Here is a 20744-nt window from a genome sequence, read left to right as displayed (position 1 = left end):
CCTGTCCTCATAGGGGAGGCGCTCCAGCCCCGTGATCATCTTTGTGGCCCTCCTCTGGACTCACTCAAGCAGGTCCATGTCTTACATTGGGGGCCCCAGATCTGAAGGCAGTACTCCAGGTGGGGTCTCACCAGAGCAGAGGAGAGGGGCAGAATCCCCTCCCTCGACCTGCTGGCCACGCTTCTTTTGATGCAGCCCAGGATACGGTTGGCCTTCTGGGCTGCGAGCGCACATTGCTGGCTCATGTCCAGCTTTTCATCCACCAGTACCCCCAAGTCCTTTTCCGCAGAGCTGCTCTCAATCCCTTCATCCCCCAGCCTGTATCCATGTTTGGGATTGCCCCGACCCAGGTGCAGGACCTTGCACTTGGCCTTGTTGAACTTCATGAGGTCTCTGCTAAGGAAAAGGATGGGCGCCAGCTTATCCCTCTCCCGTGTTCCAGTGTCTGCCAAGAGCCTAGGCCTCAGAGCACCTTTGTATATAACAAGTCTGGTTAGAAAGCTATTATTAAACCACTGCTGAGACAAAGTCAAGTTGGTTTATGGCATGCTATTGCATTATTACCTCTAACGAGCCCATTTGTCCTGCTTTCTCCCATGCAGCTTTTGCTCGATGCTGAAACTGTGCGACTGCCCAAATTGCCTGAGGGTACAAGGGGTGGATCCAGTATTTCTCAGGGGCTTTACGAAATCTGTGTGTGTCCAGATGGAAAGCTCTACTTGTCAGTGGCCGGCGTGGGCTCCACTTGCCAAGAATACAGCCGTGTCTGCCAGTGAGGCACCAGAAAAGGCCACACACTCCCTTGCTAGTCTGAGTTTTATATTATTGCTAAAAGGCATTACTGAAAGCAGAATTTTCAGAATTTTAAAAACAAAGTACTTCAGTTTAGGAAACAAATCTGTAGCTACAATTCTGGGCTACAGAGTGAAAGGGGAAGAAGAGCACAAATGACATTTCAACTTCAGAAGAATAACTTGAATCAAATTTTATGTTCTGTCAATAACACTTTGAAAACAGCCTTACAGAGAGCATAAAAAAAATAAAAGGAATATGTTTCCTTGCTGAACTATTATTCAGTCAGATGATTATGTCATTGTTAATATTTTTGAGCTCCGTGGTTTTTTTTCTCTCACAACATGTAAACACTTAATTGCATTAGTGGGTGAAATTAAATTGAGGGAACTACTTGAACTATTTGCTAAGACAAAGCATTATTTGGGGAATTCAGAAAGTGCCAGCAAATGGTCTATGCAATTTTGTTCTTGCAATAACACAAGATATGAAAAATGTGGTATTTGTATAAGTTCTGTGTAAAAGTTGTTAATTTGCTAATAGCTTTCTATTTTAATTTGACAACATATATGCTGATTTGCTTATTACTGAGATTCATATAAAAATAACTAATACAAAAAGCTCCAAGAGTCATTTACACCTCCCTGTGTCTCAAATCTGTTCACTATACAACAGAGAAATATGTTAGTATATTTTCTAATAGCAATAGTTTGTTGTACTGCCTGTACCATTGTACTCATTTAAACCTTTTTATATTTTCGGACATGCTAATTCAACAAAGCAATTTGCTCTGCCAGCTGGACTAGTAAAAAGAAAAAAATCCTTAATGTGGTTCCAGATTGTCTGACACAAGGAACTGTTTGGGCGGTGGGAAAAAAATCCTTTTTTGCAGCCCACAGAATTCAATTAAGAGGACTATTTCATTTCCATCTGCAGCTGTTGACTGATACTTCTGGTCCTGTCAGAGTGGGACTCCATCACAAACGGAGAGAGTAAAACTACTCTTTATTACTTTTACATTAGGACTTTGGATACAAAGTAAATGCTCACCAGAGTTGACAAACCATTTATTAACCTTGTCGAGAAACACCACTGCAGACCCATTCCCCTGTACAGTGTTGCACTGAACACAAATAAATCGTTTGCACACCTCTGGGTAGCAGGATTTGTATTTAATAGTCTGTTGTTTAAACCTTACGGGTTTTTCACTCCTTTGATGCTGTTTTGTATATATTTGATGATATTATTACCCAGGTAGGAGCTGCTATCACATAGTGCCTTGGTGTCTATTTACAGAAAGCTTTTAATCCATAATCATTATTAAACGACAGAATGTCCATCCTTTAGTGAAAAGAATCATCACCCTTAAAGCAGGAGAATCAGAACAAAACAATGAGCAAGACTATGCCGTTTTTTAAACTTGCTACTTCAGCTGTGGTGGACAAGCGAAGAAACCCCACACTCAGTTATGATCCCACATACCCACAAAAGACTGAGCTGAGAAAGAGCCCCCAGTTAACAGTATCCGCTGTTATTGTGGTAAAGCCCTGGTTAGCCCCTGCTTCAAGGGCTGCCTTTGTAATTTATCCAACGAGTCTGATGTACAATACTGAAATTGCCCTTCATTAGCAGGGTGGAGCCCTCAGCAATTAATGCAAACTAGAAGAGCTTCAATAGGAAAAGCAGGAGACGTGCTTAAGCTGAGCTTCAGGCAAAGGAGGCAAGTGAATTAAGGTCTCCCATGTTATTTGGAGAGCGCTCCAATTGCTAACATACTGCCTAAGGGAGAAGTAGGAAGCCACACAGCTTCCATTTCTGAAATTCCCTTTTCCTGGGCTTAGACATCTACCTTCAGGAGTCCAAGGCTGTTGGCCCTAAAGAGAATATATCTCTCTACTCTACAACTATCTCTCTCAACTATATCTCTCAGTGTCTCTCAACTATATCTCTCTCTACAACTAAGCCCTCAGATGAGGCAGGCTTTAACAGAAACCCGTCTTCAGCATTCCTTTAAAGTCAGTTTAGGTGGTTCCAGCTCCATGTGCAAGGTTTGGAAACCAAATTATGAGCAGACTTAGCTTATTCATTGGATAGAAAGTATGACTATTAAAATAAAGGACAGCAAATTTCATTGCATGTGCCAGATAGATACCTAAAAACTGCTGCTACAAGTAACCTGGAGGGCTGTAATGTCTACAGTCTTTTATAGATGTAGTACAACAGCAAAACTGGGACTTCCAGTCCTTAGAGAATTCAGCCACTATCTAGTTTCAAAGGCATTTGAATTGTCATCATGCCTGTTTCCAACATCAAGGAACATATGCCCACTTCCATGTGGTACCAAACTACTCATTCACCTAATCTGATCCCTAAATGTAGACAGATACTGTAAATAAGTACATTAGTTACAATCTGCCTACTCTGCTGGCAATGGAAACATACCTTTTTAAGTTACGCATTTTAAGCTTTTGTTTTGGAGGCACATTTTCAAATGTGATTTGCCAGTTAATGCAGAGCAAGGGATTGAATCCAGGCTTTCGACGTATCACAAGAGTAACCTAACCCCTAAACCACTGGCTATTTGGAAGCCACTTCTGTTGCAGCTTCTTGCATTAAAGTTGCTCTGTTTTAGTTAACATTTTTACAAAGCTGTGGTACACAGCTAGCAAAACCAGGGTGCAGTTCCCTGGCTAATAACACTGCTAAGCATTATGGCACCTCAGTTAGACATTGCAATAACTACTGCCTTTCTTGTGCAGATAATCCTTTTGGACTTGCCTCAGTTCACAGGTGAATTCTGAGTAGTACAGAAAACTAAACAGGTCTGCTGCATCCCCAGCTCTGCCATCATCCAAATCACCAACTTGCCCCTCTTCAGTGTTTAAACTTCATTCTTCTTTTCATTATGCTACAAAATTGACATTGAAAACATAGTTGCATTATGTAAGTTGTGCAGGTCTTTTAAAGCATGGATGGCAACTTCTTGTCACTGAAGGAACACTTTGGGGATTTTTTCTTTTGGTTGTGGTTCGTGGAGAAATAAAGTTTATGCTAAAATTAACACAGCGTAATCAACTGATGCTATGATCTGAATTGTTGTTAATCTCAGTGTAGTTCATACATCACTAAATTATCATTTCTGATATCTCTCTGTGGATGTCTTTCCATCTCTCTTTAATACTTCAAAATTATTGTTTCTACTTGAATGAAACTTCAGTAAATAGTTACAGAATAACAGAAAATTATGGCACAGGAAAGTGAGAGTATGCACTTCTCCAGTTTATTTTCAAAAATGTTATCCAAATGGAGAAAAAAAAACCAACAACACTACCCAGCACAGTGAACTGTATTGTTTGCATATTTTTTTTTCCCTCAAAAAGAATTATTTACAGCAGTTGTTGTAACTGGTTGGGATTGTTACATAGTGGAAAAGTAAAAATAGCAAAATGGTAGTAAAACTTTATTGGTGATTGTCCAAACACAACCCTCTTTGTTTCCATTTCACAGTCCTTTAGTATTGACATTTGTCTATCTTTATATAGCCTTACGCAAAAGGAAATTGCAAGAATGAACTGAAAACTGAGTTCTTGAATAAACTTTATACATTTTTAAAAGTCTGCTTCTCCTTTGGTGTTCAAATGAAACACAGCTTAAATGAATGTTTTCATTTTTAAAATAAAATTATCTTCCCAAGACTCTAAGAATGTGAAATGTACATTATGTAAAAATATGAACGAAAATCTTGGCCCCAACTAAAAATGTACTTTCCAGAATTTAGAAAATGCTTTACAATTAGGTTTCACTGGACATCTAGAATTGTCTTCCTCTGTAGTAGATGAAAGTGCTACTGAATTAATCATCCAGAAAGCAAACCAAAGAAAGGTTAAAAAAGTTTTGATGATAAACTCATTGACAAACAAACCCCCATGTGACAAAAATGTGTCTCTTCTTCAAATGAAAACATCTACTTTGACTGTCAAGTTTAATTATTTTTGAACTATTACTTCTGCCTGTGTTCCACAATACCAATCCAGCCATCCTCAAAGTGTTCAGATCCAGCAATAGGAAATCTCAAAGTTGGTACTACCCTCCTTTAATTGGAGCAATTACAATAGATTTTATTAAAGCCTCATTTAAAGCAATCCAAGTACCACGTGAATGCAATCCTTATATTAATAGTTCTTAAATTCTAGTTTTCAGATCACCATAGTAACTTTATTTTGATAATGACTTGAGTACAAATATTGCAAAACTGCATTTCTTTATACAACAAACCATTGCTTTTTCTTTTGGTAGTTGGCTACACAAAAATCTATTTCCTTAAAAAAAAAAAAAAGGTCTTTTTCTTGTCACTAATTGCTGAGGCAAGCAACCAGTGCTTTTTAGAATAGGTGCCAACGCCATTGTTTGAGGGGAAAACTTTCAAAGCTTCCACAAGAAGATAAATAGTAACAAACCTGCCAAGGCTTGTTACAACCGCAGCTCCTTAGATTTAGGCTACTAAATGCACAGTTAAATCAGTGTCCTGTACCACTGATCTTCGCTAAACCTCACAACTATAATACTGGGAGACAGGACTACTGAAGCTGCTTTTCCTAGACACATTACTGGTACCTGTGAAGATAACTAGGACATACACCTGGCTGAAAAGACCTTTTCTCTCATGTGAACTTGTGTAATGTGTAGAATTACTTGTAAAATGTGTTTTTGTGGAACCTACATGCTAACATTTACTTCTACTGACTCTTACTAAGGAATCGTCACATACTAACTGTTCTGAGCTTCCACGCCCAACTTAGGAGCAAATATGTTATTCTGCATTTCCCAAGGCTCACAGCTGAGCCAAAAAGCAGCATGAATTAAGCATTTTATTTATTTGTTTAAAAACATGGATTAATGGCACTTATGAAATCAGTTTCTATCACAATATGGTTTCCTGGTCTCATAAGGCCTCTTTATTTAGGCCACCTGTTACAGTGAGTTAAGCAAATAAAGAAAATAAGAGACTTCAAATTGAGACACCACTCTTGCCTGTCTCTCTGCATCCATATGTAAATTTTATTGCAACTGATTGATAGTATCAACCCAGGAATAATAGAATAAGTTAATTTTTCTGTGTCATCCAGGTTTTCTTGCTCACCTTGGTTCAATATTTAAAATTACTTCAGACCATTAGCTTCCTAAGATCTGGGACCATTTTCTTTCTCACAGTGTCAGCACTCAACAATATATACAAAATTAAAATATAACAGAATAGTTTAGTAGTTCTGCGCAGCCATTTTAAAAGTTCATAAAAATATTGGGAAGGCAACATAAGTTGCTTACAAAACACAGTTATGTGCTTAAAAGATTTCCTGCCTCAAGATCTCACCTAAAAACGGGAAAGTGTTCATGTTGCTCCTGTTACTCATTTTCATCCTACCGTATGTTTTAGCTCCATTTAAACTGAAAAACACAATGAGAACTGTTTCCTTTTGTTAGTATTTTGCTAACCCTGAATACTATTCATCTGACTTAATGCACAAAGTAAGTAAGAGCCACAAAGGAATCTGTTTTAAAAACATAGGGAATTAACTAAACTGATTTGTTTCATGGCACACCAGGATTTGTGGTTTACTTACATGCTATTTATTGAAAAAAAAATCAGCAAAATGTACAATTTCTTTCAGAAAACTGCAAACATTTGTCATTGCAAGAAAAAAGCATTTTTCCTTTTTAATAATATTAAAATATTTGTACAATTATTTAGAATGAATTGAAAGGAGTGTGTATTTACCTATATAAAAGAAAGCTTGAAATAATAGGTAAATTTAGTGTACTTTATAAAACCAAAACACATCAGACTGAAATATATGTTTGCATTTTTCTTTATTAAAATTATGGCACTTAATATTTAATAGCAGAAATAATAATAGGGCTTCACAATCAGAAGCAGTATCATTTTCCAAACATCACATTTCTTCCCACTACAACTTGCAAGATTTTTCAGAAGAGAACAAGCCCTTTATCATTTTCACAAAATTGAAGAAGCCTTCATCGTGATTTTTTATTTTTGGATTACAACACTATCGCAGCTGTATCAGCCCTTCAAGCTCACTGTTGTTTATTTTCCTTTGTATTCTGTAAGTTAAATTACAGTTTCACTGTGCTGTCAAGTAAACAATTGTAAGAGCATGCCACTGGAAAAAGTTTAACATTTATGTTAAATGTGGCTGACCCAGCAAAGAAAAATCCTTCCATTTAGCATTATCCTTCCATATTTTTATTATTTTTTTTTTTTTTACAAATAGCTAACGTTGAACATATTGCATGACATTACCAAAAGTATTACAAACTATAAAAGAAAGAGTGTGAACTAAAAATCAGACTTCTCTAGGGCTGTAGTGAACAACAAAATAAAAAGAGCATTACATTGCAGCACCTTTAAACATGTAACAAAAAACAGTGCTCAGTGTACACCAAAAATGGGTTACTGAATTGTACTATTATCAATGTTTGTGGAAAAATATATATATATGTACACACACAAAGGCACGCACACAGGAAAAAAAAACTCAAGCATTTAGACATCTGAAAACTGGGCTTTGGTGTTCAAAAAAAAATCATAAAACACCATATAATAATGTTCACCAATTTTATACCATCCACATGCATTTTTCATTAAACAAAAGATGACAGGCTCTAGAAAAAAAGTAAATTAAATACTTAATTATCTCATAATAAGGTAAATGCAATCAATGCATGACATGAAGTTTCATGTTAAATCAAGTATCATTATTCAGCATTAAAATAACTACCAGTTCACAGGTACTAAACTATCCTTTAAATGTTCACAATGTGATGCTGCAGCAAATTTATAATCAGATCCAGCTGATGAGAGTATTACTATGAGTGACACTAATGTCCATAGAACACAAAAGAATACAGAAATGCTTTGGAGCAATACCTCCAAAGTTATTTTAATTTCCATCCCACCTCCCATTTCATAGTATGTCCAGTCTTAAGATTAGTACACTGAAAACTGACATTACTGTTTCGGAAATATTATATTAAATGAAACAAAATCTAATAAGGAGTTATAATTACAGGCTTCATCTAACAGAAAGCTAAGCTTTGGTTATATAAAGTGCAGTTCAATAATATGCCAATTAATCACAATACTGTACATACAGCTAATTTTTGCAGCTCAGTTTCCTTGCAGATTTTAAAAAATATTCATGTTTTACAGTTTGCTTATACAGCAGGCTCAGTTAAAAAAAAATCCTGTTTACATAAATGTCAATTCTACGTACTTCAGTACCATCTACCTTTGTGCACTACACTTCTGAACTGCTTGGTAATGTGTAACCTCTTGGATGTTCAGTAATCTGCACAATCGCATTTGTATCCCATCACATGAAAATACCTAAGCTCTTGACAAAACAGTTCCCTCACCTCTCCGAATCTCTTATACTTTTTGTTGTATAAAGTTTTCAAGTTTTATTATGATACAAGCAGTACATTCCATCACTCTCATAGCAACTTCTGAAGTAAACCTATCATTGGGAATCTGTGGAAAAGGAAGTAAGTCAGGATACCTAGTTTTCAAGCTATCTACTCCATAAGCTTCCAACGTCTGAACATCATTTGTAAGCCCTTCAAGTTGCTGACTATATTCCTCTATTTTTTGTGCAAGGGCTGCTGGTTTTACGTCTTTGTCTGATTTGCCCTTCACAGCATAGTCAGCTGCAATCAAGGCTAGTTTAGTAGAAAGGTAGCACTTAAAGCATACCCATTCATTAGCATTTTTATGAAGGTCATTTCTTGCAGCTGAAAAGTTAGCTCGGGCCTGCCTAAGCCATCGACGTGCCTCTACAGGATTGCCAACAGACCTGAATGTAGGTGGGACAAAAAAGCGTTGCGAGTAGGATGGCCCTGTGGAAGATGGACACTTTTCTTTATACTGTTGCCTTTCAGATTTGTGGCTTGTTGCTTCTTGATTCCATGAAGTGTAAAATCTCTGAAATGAAAATTTATCGGACTGAAATCGAGAAGCAGAGGATGAAAATGGTCTTCTTGAGGCTCTGTCCATATTTTGATCCATAAAGGCCTGTTTTTCTAGCCTGTTAATCTCATTCTGTAAATGTTTGAAAACTTCATTAGCTATATCAAGATTCTCTGCATTTTTGTCTGGATGCCATTTAAGATACAGCCTCCTAATAATCTTTTTTCTTTCAGATTCTGGAAGCTTCCAAGCCTGTTCAATCACAGATGTCACTTCTCTTAATATTTCTGGCAACAAGTTTGACTTTATCTTTTTTGGAGAGTGATGTTTTGAGGACATTGTTTTGTGGCTCTCTCTACCAGTGAAAAGAGGTGGAATTGTCCTCGGTCCGTGTGCTGGAAATTCTGTAGGACTGGTTGGGGTAGAAGGTGTGCTATCCCTGCTTTGAGAACTTTCCTCCGGTCTTGAAAATTTGTACAAGTCAAGAGAGCTCACTATTTTATATTCGCTATATCCAATATCAATCTGGTAAATCTTCCCTAGAAAGCTGGGACTTTCATCATCTTCTCTTTCTACTTCTTGTACAATGATTGCGTAAGTATAAGTTGGTTGATACGATCCATATATATCACCACCTTCGGCATCAACAAGATAACCAACATATTCACCAGGATAGAATACATTCATCGGATCCATAAGAAGTGTATAGTGAATTTCAGCTGGTATAGGAGTGCCAGGTGTTGGTAGTTCAAGTTTTGATGGCTCAGAAGAGTCATACTTCACTCCTAAACTATCAAGCTTCTCACTGATCCGATAAATATCATTACAACCCAGCATGGCAATTAAATACGAGGTATCAGAAATCAGGTTGTCAGTTGCAGATTTTAAGGTCATTGCTAATGCTAACAGGAAATTTATGTCTTTGCTGTCAGAATGCTGTATGTAAAGCAGTATTACTGCATTTCCATACCTCTTCAGGAAAGCAAATGTTTCACTTTTGCTGTGGGGAATAGGAGCAAAACCTTTAACTCTTAATGTCGTTTGCAACTTCTCAAAACAGGAAACTTTCAAACCTTCTCGCAAAGCTTTGCAAAGTCTTACTGCTTTTTCTTCATTAGCTAAAAAAGCATTGTCATTTTCATGCTTCATAATCCTAATGAGTCCTGTGATGAATTGTTCTGAAGACAACAGTAACTGTAACCTTCCCTGCAAAGAACATAATGCTCCAAACTGACAAATTTTGGGAGACTCTTCATCCAACTGTTCTTCAAGAATACTGCTAAGTAAACGAGGCCTCAGTTTCTGAGGGAATAACATTATCAATTTAGTATGAAAACCATGGTCTTTGCCTAAGTAACACTGGCTAAGATCAACAAGCATTTGCACACCAATGTTACCTTGGATTCTGCTTTTGTAGTGCGGTGCATCATCAAAAACTAAGATACTAGACTTTACCAACCTCCCATCTTGACTAGGAAGGTAAAGGGCAAAATCCCTCATATTCTCAAGATCATTCCTAACTTTGACAGAATCATTCTGAAGACTTTTGAACAGGCCAGAAACTACTCTTTTAACTGTGCGCATTTCATTAGGATCCAATTGCTTTCCTTCCGAGTTCTTGAATATGCGACCTAGAACTTCAACATACTGCTTTGTTGAAATAATATCTTCAGTACCCAAATGTTTAAATAACTGATGGAAAGTACCAAGTTCTAAAGGAAGTTTGTAAAGATAAGGTTTAAAATCAGATTCATACTCAAGATTTATTACCACCTCTTCAGGCTTAAGGAGCTTCCAACCTTCTTCCACCATTACAAAAGAAACTCCTCGAAGCTGAAAGCGGAATTCCCTTTTCTCTGTACTAAGAAATTCATAAATGCTTCTTAGGACCTTGGCCCTAGTTTTCACCATGTCCTCATCTAAAGTTGTTATATTGCATATGTTCCTGCAGTTATTGATAACTTTGTCCAGGGGAGGGTCCAAATTAACGTTCAGCATCATTAAAACTTGCTCAAGTTGTTCTTGCACACCAAGACTACTTCCCTCTTGCTCTTTGATACTTAAAGGTGTTGCTTTCTCAGGAAGAATGGGACATGAAGTCCACAGCAACTGCAACACATCAGTCTGTTTGAATTTAGGATTCACCTGTGCCCCATTGAATCGTATAAGAGGAAGCGTCCCATTAACTTCTTGATACTGAGGATGAAATCTAACAAATTCTGCTGGAGCTCGTTCAGGGCACAGAAAAGGAATTAATGACAATTCTTTCAGAAAATTTCCTGAGAAAAGGTCAGTTCTTTCTTGAAATATGTGATGAAGGAGGACATCGACGGTGTTCTGTAGTGTTTCTTTAGACCAGTTTTCTGTATTCGCTCGCATGCTGATCTCCTTAGCAAACTGTAATAACTGTTGCTGTGAAATGATGAATTTCAATCCAATATGTCGTAGAAAAGTTACCCATGATGGAAGGAATGCAGCTTGGTTTTTTGGTTTTGTAAGTTGCTCTAGTTTCTTAAAAAAATCTTGAGGTATAAAGAATTTTTCAGGAAGCGTAACTTCAAACACTCTGACAGTCCTGTCATAAAAATACTTTGCAGGTTTTAATCTATTGCTTGCATCATGAATGATCAAAATGCTTTCAAGCTTTTCAAACAGCTGTTCTTTCATTTCTGAAGTTTCTTCAATGCTAGTTAGCCTATTCTTTAAGTAGATCAAGTGGTCTAATTTTGCATCATAAGACAGACTTTCAATTTTTGGCAAAAGATGTTTCAAGTACACTTCAAGATCATCCACAGAGACACAGCCAAGCACAGTATACAAATCTTTCAAATGAACCTTCTCTTCAAGAAAAGCTGATGAAGTCGACTGTGTCCACCTGTCTACTTCTACTGATGGGATGCTTTTCGTGAGGACATAACAAGTCCCATATTTTGAAATGCTGATGTATCGGCCACTAATCGATTTATAACATGGAAGAGACTTTAAAATTTTAATGTCATCTTGAGATGTCAAATTACATAAATTGCAATTAAAGTACATTAAGAGAGCCTCAAAGTCACTTTCTGCTAACTTTTCAGTCCTAAAAGTTGATGTCTGTACCATATATTGTATGGCTTTCAGAATGCTTGAAGGATTATCTATATTTGCTGTACATCCTGACAACAAAGGCACTAAAGCACTGTCTTTGGAGCAAATTTTGTTCAATGCCAGCTGAATACAGCCTGTTTTCATTAAAGCATGAAAGACTTTATCACTCTGAGTATTTGGAAAAACAGCTATATGCATAATGCTGAGGGGCAGCAAAACATCACACTCTGGCACAACAAGATGATTAGCTGAGACAGTAAACCTTACACCTGGGAGCAAAGTCCAGTCCTTCAAAGTTTCAACAACATCATTGAATTTTGCTTGCGTATCTTCTTGCTCTTCCTTAATATTTATAGACTCACTAATAAAATGCCAGGCATTTTTAAGCCAAGATTCACTTGCAAAGTTTTCCTTCCATTTCATACAATTTCTAGTTTTATATTCTCTAGGCAACACAGATGATAACAATTCAGCAAAACTTGTAATATCAAAGACTTTCGCTACTTCACTGCTAAGTAAAATATTGTTGTATCTCAAATACAATGTGTTCATAAAGAGATCCTTGCGAGATGGAATCAGTTCATGGTATGTTGTTAAGAACTTCGGTCGCTTTGAATCAAAAATTTGCAAAACATTGTCAAGAGTAATAAGGAGTGGCAAGCCCTCAATTTGGATTTCATTTTCTTCTGCATCTTTAAAACAATAGTCAACGAGAAGTTTGAGACTATGGAAGAGTTTCAAATTTGTCTGCTGAAGACGACAAGGTAACTTTCCAATGTGGCAATTAGAGTCTGGAAAAGAAAACGTCATCAAAAATAATCGGACATCAGCAGGTGTCACGTAGGTGACAGGAATATCTGCATCTACCAAACAGTGGTAAAGATTTGCAGTTTCATCACAGTTATATACCAAATTAAATCCAATTTCTAAGAGTAAATGCTTGAGTCTGTAAACATTTTCAGCCACTGTCTTCCGCGTTGTGATATTGTATTCTGTATTCTTAAGATGTTGCAGTTCATCTTGTAGTAAATTGTCAAAGAATGGCCTGCCTTTGTTCACAGTAGACATGTTAACCCATGTGATGATAACAGCAGAATGCAAATCAGAACCATCGATATTTGGAGCTCGCATAACAGGTAAAAGACGCTTCAAATCTTCATAAATGCAACTGTAAACTGCTTTCACTAAACAATACCAATCTGGCTGAATATCAAGTCTATTAACTGGAAAAAAGGATAAAAATTTTTTTAAAGTGTCTTTCACAACATGAATGGGTGTGTTTTGCAGCACTGATACTGTAGGATCAGTGCCTGGAAAATACCGTTTCTTCAGCTGAATCAGCAGTTCAACATAAGCTGGTGCTATCAGCGCTGTCATCAGACTGCTATTCCAGTCACTTCTTACTCCAACACCATTATCATCACGCCATAGATTTCTTCTTGCAGAATCCAGAGCAAAGTGTCCATTCACATGAAAAGGTAACCCAGTTTCTAAAGATAACGGTAAGAAACAGAATGCTCTGTGGGGTTTTTTGTAATTATGAGTAATGCAAGCTGCTACCCCGCCACGTGGAAAAAGAGTAATGTCCTCATTCTTGTGGGCTGAAACCACACTTTTGGATACCTTTTCCATAGCAGAGAAGCCTGACCTGTTACAAATTAACCAAGTTGTAAGATTTCCTTCTGAGTCTTCAGTATCCATTGTGTAAGTAATCTGTTGCACAGGTATTTCACTTAGCTGCTTTTTTTTAGTTACACTGTCAATTACAGATGCATGGAATTGCTTTCGTTTCAGTCTGTCTCCGTCAGTGATTTTGCCTTGTACAGAATACAACACATTCAGTGCTCCTGTTGTTTTTTCTATCTCACAAATAGAAATTTTTTCCATATGGTTCAAAAACATTAAGAGTTCCGCTCCATCTGTACGCAGCTTATCTAAAAGATTTTGGACCATTCTATCCGAGCACGGAACTGAGGAAATTTCTGATACTTTCGCCATTTCTCCATTTCGAAGAGGAAACCTAAACATTGTGCAATTATCCAGTTTAAAGTGATTTCCTAAGAAGAGATCCAGTACATCTGAGAACTGTGTTCTGAAATCTGCATCTAAATCTCTAAACATGCGGCCAGGACTTGTTGATGTTGAACCTGGTGCATATCTAGCATGAGGATCAAAAATACAAAGTATATCATTGCCAGATATGAAAGAAGGGCAATCAGTAATGTGATAAACAGAATTGAAACCTATACCATATTGTCCAGTTTTACAGGGATTTCCTACTTTTGTACCTTTTCCAAGGTTCTGGATTCCTCGAATATCATCTTCTGTAAAAGGCTGATTGTTGTAAACACACAGTGCTGGTCCTTGAAGTGGTGCCCATTTCTCATCAAATATTCTATCGGCTGGATGCTGTCTAGGATCAAACACAAAACAGATCTCTGTAGCTTTTGCATCATCTGCATTCTGAAGGAGCTCTTTCAGCATTTCTTTTTCTGAAGGGTAGGCATTAAGAATGCTTTTAATTCTACTTGTCAATTTTTCTTTCTGGCCAAATTCTGTTCCAAGGGTAGTAAAACAGATATTGGATGCATATCTTTCCAAAGCTTTATGGCGTTTTGGTATTGCTCCAAGCTTTACTGCAACTTCTCTTGGAATATCACCATGACAATATTTAACAGTTGTGTCTTTAACTTTAATCCATGGACAGTCATTGTAACACAAAGATTTTGCAGGCAGAAGTGCAAGACGAGTATCGGGTAACAAAATCTCGCCATACTTTTTCTCACAAAATTCCTGCTTCTTCTCTCTAATGAGGCCCCATATTCCTTCACTAATTATTCGCCTGCAAAGCTGAAAGTTGTCTTCTGTTAGTTGTTTGGTCCCTCTTTCCTGATTTATTAATTCCAGAACTACAGCAAAATCTTCAACTGTAAAAGCCTGTCTTACACCCACACTTTCAAATAGCTCACGGAAACTATTTTTATATTTATTAGGCAACTGATAGAGATAGGGTGCTGCTTCAAAATTCAAATGAAAAGACACTTTTGTTGGATCAACATACATGTTCTCAACCAGAATAAAACTACAGTTTTTCAGTTCTTCAATTATTATAGCTTTTGTTGATTCGTTCTGTAACATTGCTTCATGTAGATATTTGTAACAAGCATTAGTGATATTTTCTTGATATAACGTGATTCCATCAAATGACTTTGCAACTTCTTCTAACTGATTTATGACCAAATTAACAGCTGGTTTCTTCAGTAAACCCAAAAATTCTTTGACAGCTAATGACAAGGCACCACAACCTTTAAAGGAGTGGGAATTTTCATTAAGAATTGGTTGTATTAGGCAAACTATATCTTGATGATCAGGAGTGAAAAGATCAGTTGCTGAAAACATTGCTTCAGGCTGAAAATCACTGCCTTTCCAGTGCAGTGAGAAGCCTGCTGGTTTGCTAAGGAAAGGAAGGAAAGGGATGGTTTGACATTTTGCAGCAAATTCTTTAGCTCTAGGGTCCCTAGATTTTAGTTTTTCATCAATAAGACTCAATATAATACTGCTTCTGAGACAAGCTGCAGCATGATCAATCTTGTTAATTTCGGCTACTGACTCTGCACGTTCTATCAGATCTTCCCATAAAATATCGTCTTTAGCCATTCCCAACTGAACAAGTTTAACCAAAATAACTGGGTTAAGATAATCCTGAGTGGTGCCATAAGGAAATCTTCCATCTTCAGCATCATATAACTTTGCAACTCTTCCTTCAGGATGGATCAGTCTTGATGGTGTAACTAATGGATGTCCATCCAATGAACAGGGAATACATGGAGTAACACGAAGAATTCCTGAGAACTCCTCAACTTTTTCATTGAGAACATAACGCATCAAAGGATCACGCAGCTCTGCATCAATCTCCTGAACATTAGGGAAAAATACCTCAGAAAAGAACTGTTTCTCAGAGAAAGTGTTCTCCAATAATATGTATTTGCATCCTGCTTCTTCAAATCCTGTCTTTACCCAGGAGGGGAGATCTACAGCACACAGATTTTTGGAACCAGTTTTTTTAAGGTACTTCAGAAAGATCTTAAAGGCTGACGGTCCAACATCTGGTCGTTTCAGTATAGAGTCATCTAAAAACCTTACATTCTTCATGGAAACCCAAGAGAAACCATCAGAAAACACTTTGATCCCTTCTTTGCTTTTCATATGAGCTATGTCTTCATAAAACCCTTGACAAATAGCAGAAAAATCATCATGAACTGAATCAGGATCTGGCCACACTGCACAGTAACTGTAGTCAACTAGCTCACCATTGATTGCCATATCACGTAGAACACAAAGTGCTTCTATGTAGGCTTTTACAATAACGTGCCTCATGAATACTGTATTCCATCTCCCTTTCGTGTCCGTTTTCCAGATCTCTTTCCGATTTGAAGTAACTGCAAAGCAGCCATTTATATGAAGAGGTAAGCCTGTTTTTATTCGTAGAGGTAAATAGCAGAATACTTCGCCTATGTTGTTGCAGTTCGGTTTCACAATCCACTTTTGATCCTGGGTTTCAGACAGCAACACTCCTACTCCACCACAGGGAACAAGACCTAGTCTTCGTCCACTTTCATGTAATGAAAATTTCAGAGCATCTCCAGTGTCCATGCAAGAACATAGAAGCCATGTTGTTGAATCTACTGTTTTCTGTGGCAATTCATCAGCTGATCTTTTTATCTGTCCTGATTTAGCCATTTCAAAGAAAGAAGCTGGATCATCTTCCGTACCTCTGAAAAGTGGAGACTGTAAATCAGCAATCCGCCTAAATACATGGTGAAATTCTTCTACTACTATCTGTAAGATACACGAGGACTTTGGTGTTTCAGTGGGAAGCTTTTTATTACTGCTGCTGCAGACCTTCATGAGTTTAGCTGCCTCCTTTAACACACTTACATTTGGTGCAGTCAAGGCTTTGGAAGAACACAGATTTTTTTTGATAGTGACAACATCTTGTGCCACCCCAGGATCATCTGCCTCAATTTTCAAGTATTTCAAAACCATTGAATTTACACTCTGAGCAAATATTATCAGTCTATGACCACAAATGCTAAATTCATCCACAAGAGAGTAAATGTCTGCTGTATTGTAACATGCACTGCTGACTTCACTCACTTTAGCTTCCTGCTGAGTTCTAAAGGACAGCCTGAAAAGCGTTCCTTTGTAACTGTAAGGAGATTCTACAGTTAGTGGTAGCTGGCAACCAAAAACTCCTATAAATGGCTTAAACTGATTGGGAAATTTTCGCAGCCTCTTCTGTTGTTTACTCCAGTTGATTTTGATCCCAGGGTTAGATTTATCTCTAATATGCTTACTGATATGGTTAACATTTGGATCAAACATAATCATGAACTCGCGGCTCAAAATAATAGGAACATCAGTGATATGATAAACAGAATTGAATCCCAGTCCAAATTTTCCCACTTTGTCAACTTCACTCCTTTTCAAAGACTCTCCTAAGCGAGTTATATTTAGGAAATCAGAGTCAGAAAATTCAGAATTATTGAATGACCACAAAGCTGGACCATGACATGCTGCCATTCCTGGATCCAGAAGATTCTCTCTTATATCCATATTTCTTCTCATGTCAATCAGGAAATTACATTCCGTTGCATTAGCATCATCAGCATTTTGAAGAAGCTCTTTAAAGATATCTGAAATGGAAGGGTATTCTTCCAAAATGTTTTTAATTCTTACAGTCAGAGGCTCTCTTTGCCCAGATTGCTCAAATCCCATATTTTCTGGATTAATCAATCTTGTGCTAAGGCATGGGACATTTAACCACTCAGCAGTTTTCATTGGTATGTCTTCATGCACCAAAATTATTGGTTCAACAGAATCTTCAAGCAAATCATTTAAGTCATCAACTTTGATATCACAATAACAGCACTCATGAATTGGCCTCATTGCAAGTTTATAAGGAAGTTTGCCACTGTATAGTGGCATGGGTGTATGCAGACTTGCAGGAATCTGATTGCTGTACAGCCATCTTATGATGCTCAACATAATGTGAAGATTTTGTTTACTCTCTTGTTCTGAGAGAGACTGCTCACTTTTTAGATATATTTTCTGAATGACCATAGAAACGTGGTCTGGTGTTAACTGCTCAATTGAACCACAACATTTAAACAACTGGTGAAACTTCGCCATAGTTTTTGGCACATAATGTAGATAAGGCTGAAGATCAAGATCAGGTACTGACTTTATTACTGCTTGTGTGAGGGAACAAAATGTTTTACCTGTCCAAACCCAGGGAAATTTCAGGGCTTTAAAAGCTTCTTTGCCTTCTTCTAGATGATCATGCATAAATCCATAGATCTCAAGCAAGATATGCTGAAATTGATAATAGTCCTCATCACTGAAGGTTTTAGAACTGTGCCAATCGACCACCACCTTGAAATGCTTTAAGACTGCTTTTATGCTGGGCTTGGTGGGGATGCCAAGTGCTTTTTCTATATCCAACAGCACATTTTCCACAAGAGGAACTGAAGAACCAACTAAAATTGCATGAGATATATCACACATTTCTGGTGGAGAACACAGATTACAATGATCTCCTTTCCAAACTAAGGATCCTGGATAATTTGGAGGTCTTTCCTTACATGCAGGAATCCATTTTATTTTTTTCAGCACAGCTTTTGTTTCAGATGAGTGAAGCAGTGTATGGTTTTTGTTCAAAATCATCAAGAGAGTTCTAGCTTTTTTTAACAGTAAATCATGATTGGTATTAGAGTTAACATGCAAACTTTCAACTTTATTTGCCACTCTCATAATATCACTTTCCTCAAGATTGGCCTCATTTTTTAAGCCTATTTGTCTCAGAGAATGAAGAATATCTGAAGAGGTAAAAATAACAGGGGGGAAGCAAATTTCCTCCTCAGCATAAAACAAATTTTGCAGAAGTTCTACCTCAGGATCAAAGAGTTCATTTGCTGACATTATCTTTTCCTGGGAAATCATAATAAACTTTAGTGATGTCAGCCAATCTATCACATCTGTATTCTCATTTTTCAGAAAAGTCAGATTTTCAAGAACCCATTGCATTATCTGTGTTGTTTCATTGTACGAATAAAAGTCACTTCTAATGTCTTGTATAACAAACTTCAAGCAATCTGTGCTCTTTAGCTGTTCTATTTTCAGCAGGTTAGCTAAGCGAATAGTAGCTTCATCACTGCTGTCAATTATTGGAATAGAAAATCTTAGACCAGGAGGAATTTTGGCAGTGTGGTGTAAGACCTTACTACCTTTTAGGCCAGTAAAAACAGGGACACTTTCATCAGATGATTTTTCAATTTTTTTAAATATTAGCAATTCCTGAATAATTCTTCTCTCTTTTTCGTTTGCATCAGTTAAACTAGCTAAGAATGCCCTAAGAGCATCTTTATGTGTTGACGGGAATGATGCAACCTGACTGCATAGTTTCTGTAAGGACATTTTTTCCATTATTTGTAAAACAGCACTTGGTAATGGTGGATGCACGTATTTTTTTATGAGTGGATGTTGGATAGAAATATCCAGCTTCTTAAGTACAACTCCACCAACCTTCTGAATAATATCAGCCAAGTATTCCGGGAGCTGAGTCTCAGATTCGTCTTCCAGAATGATAGGTGATGGGTTCCTAAATCTAACCAGTTCCACTAATGTTTGGTTTTCCTCCAGCAGTGTCTTGGGGATAAGCGGCATGTCATCAAACACACTCAAGTCATCAGAAAAATGTATATATAGGTTCTTCCAGACCATCTTAAGCCAGGAAACTGATGGGTGATTTTTCTCTTCCAAACCTGGATACCACTGTACCACCACGTCTCTGCCAGGCCACACGCTATTCATAACTTCTTTAATGAGCCGGGCAAATCTTTCTGGGTTCAGAAGCTGCAGCTGAGTGCATGGTCTTACTGAAATGATAGCAAAAGGGCAAAGCTATGAAAATCACAGAGCAGAGTTACATAACGAAGTGCTTTTGGTTGTTAGGGGGGGAAAGAAAAAATAAAAATTAAAAATCTAACTTGTGCCCTGCCTTTTCATTTTGTGGAAAAAAATGTTAAATAGAACTGCAGACGCCAGCTCCCCTTGCTTTTAGGAGTTAATTAAAAGAGACTACATTCCGTATTAGTATAAAAATAAAAACAAATTGAAAACAATCAATATGTTATCTCATTTGTTAGTTTGACGCAAGAGTTCTCAGGCATACATAGCAGCTACGGATTTACAATCAAAGTAGAAGCTTCAAACATTTTTTTTTTGTTTGGTTGATTCTTTACACTACTTATTTGGCTAGCGGTAAATAAGAATCTAATCCATTATTTATTTGTCTATAATTACAAAGATTAAATTAGCTTTGAAAGATTATTTATTAGATATAGCAAAGAGCGGCTCAGGTGCAGATGATCTTACACTAAAACTGACAAAAAGCAAAACTCAGTTGTGCAAGGAGTGCTGAAACAAAGTTTAGATGTATATGCTTTTATTCTTATTATCAAAGCCCTCACTAAAAGAAATATATGTTAACACTCATGTCTTAATTATCATTAAGACAGCTTATACTTAAAAATTACAGAATGTCTGAGGGTAAGAAAATGGTACAGAATATAAAAATACCACTACTTCCCAACGACATCAAAAACATTGACAGAAATGGAAGCAAGGCATCTATTTGAATTTCAGATCTTTCTTCCATCTGGATAGCACTGCCATTTCCTTAAAAGCAACAGTCCAATTAAAGATACTATCTACTGTCCCTGCTCTGCTGGTAATCGGTAGTAAGGCATCCTTCAAAAAAAAATTTTTCCTTTCACTTCATGCTTACAGAACTATGCATTCTGTTAGTTCTATTGAACAG

General features: G+C 37.2%; 2 protein-coding genes across 11 annotated transcripts in view; one reads left to right on the top strand and one right to left on the bottom strand.

Annotated features, from left to right (window-relative positions):
* SGCG (sarcoglycan gamma) overlaps positions 1-1944 on the top strand; it is a 161413-nt gene extending 159469 nt beyond the window's left edge. For all 6 annotated transcript variants that reach the window (XM_076328099.1, XM_076328098.1, XM_076328102.1 and 3 more), the window contains one exon: positions 603-1944. In XM_076328099.1, the coding sequence (XP_076184214.1) occupies positions 603-776 (174 nt within the window). In that variant the 3' untranslated portion in view covers positions 777-1944. The remainder of the gene's footprint in view (positions 1-602) is intronic.
* A 1878-nt stretch (positions 1945-3822) lies between these two features.
* Positions 3823-20744, bottom strand: part of SACS (sacsin molecular chaperone) — a 75900-nt gene continuing 58978 nt past the window's right edge. For all 5 annotated transcript variants that reach the window (XM_076328093.1, XM_076328094.1, XM_076328095.1 and 2 more), the window contains one exon: positions 3823-19800. In XM_076328093.1, coding sequence (XP_076184208.1) covers positions 8240-19800 — 11561 coding nt within the window. In that variant the 3' untranslated portion in view covers positions 3823-8239. The remainder of the gene's footprint in view (positions 19801-20744) is intronic.

The sequence above is a fragment of the Aptenodytes patagonicus genome, chromosome 1 (assembly GCF_965638725.1).
Source record: "Aptenodytes patagonicus chromosome 1, bAptPat1.pri.cur, whole genome shotgun sequence".
In the NCBI taxonomy this organism is placed as follows: Eukaryota; Metazoa; Chordata; class Aves; order Sphenisciformes; family Spheniscidae; genus Aptenodytes; species Aptenodytes patagonicus.
The sequence above is the reverse complement of the archived record's forward strand: the minus strand, read 5'-3'. Positions and strand labels throughout refer to the sequence as shown.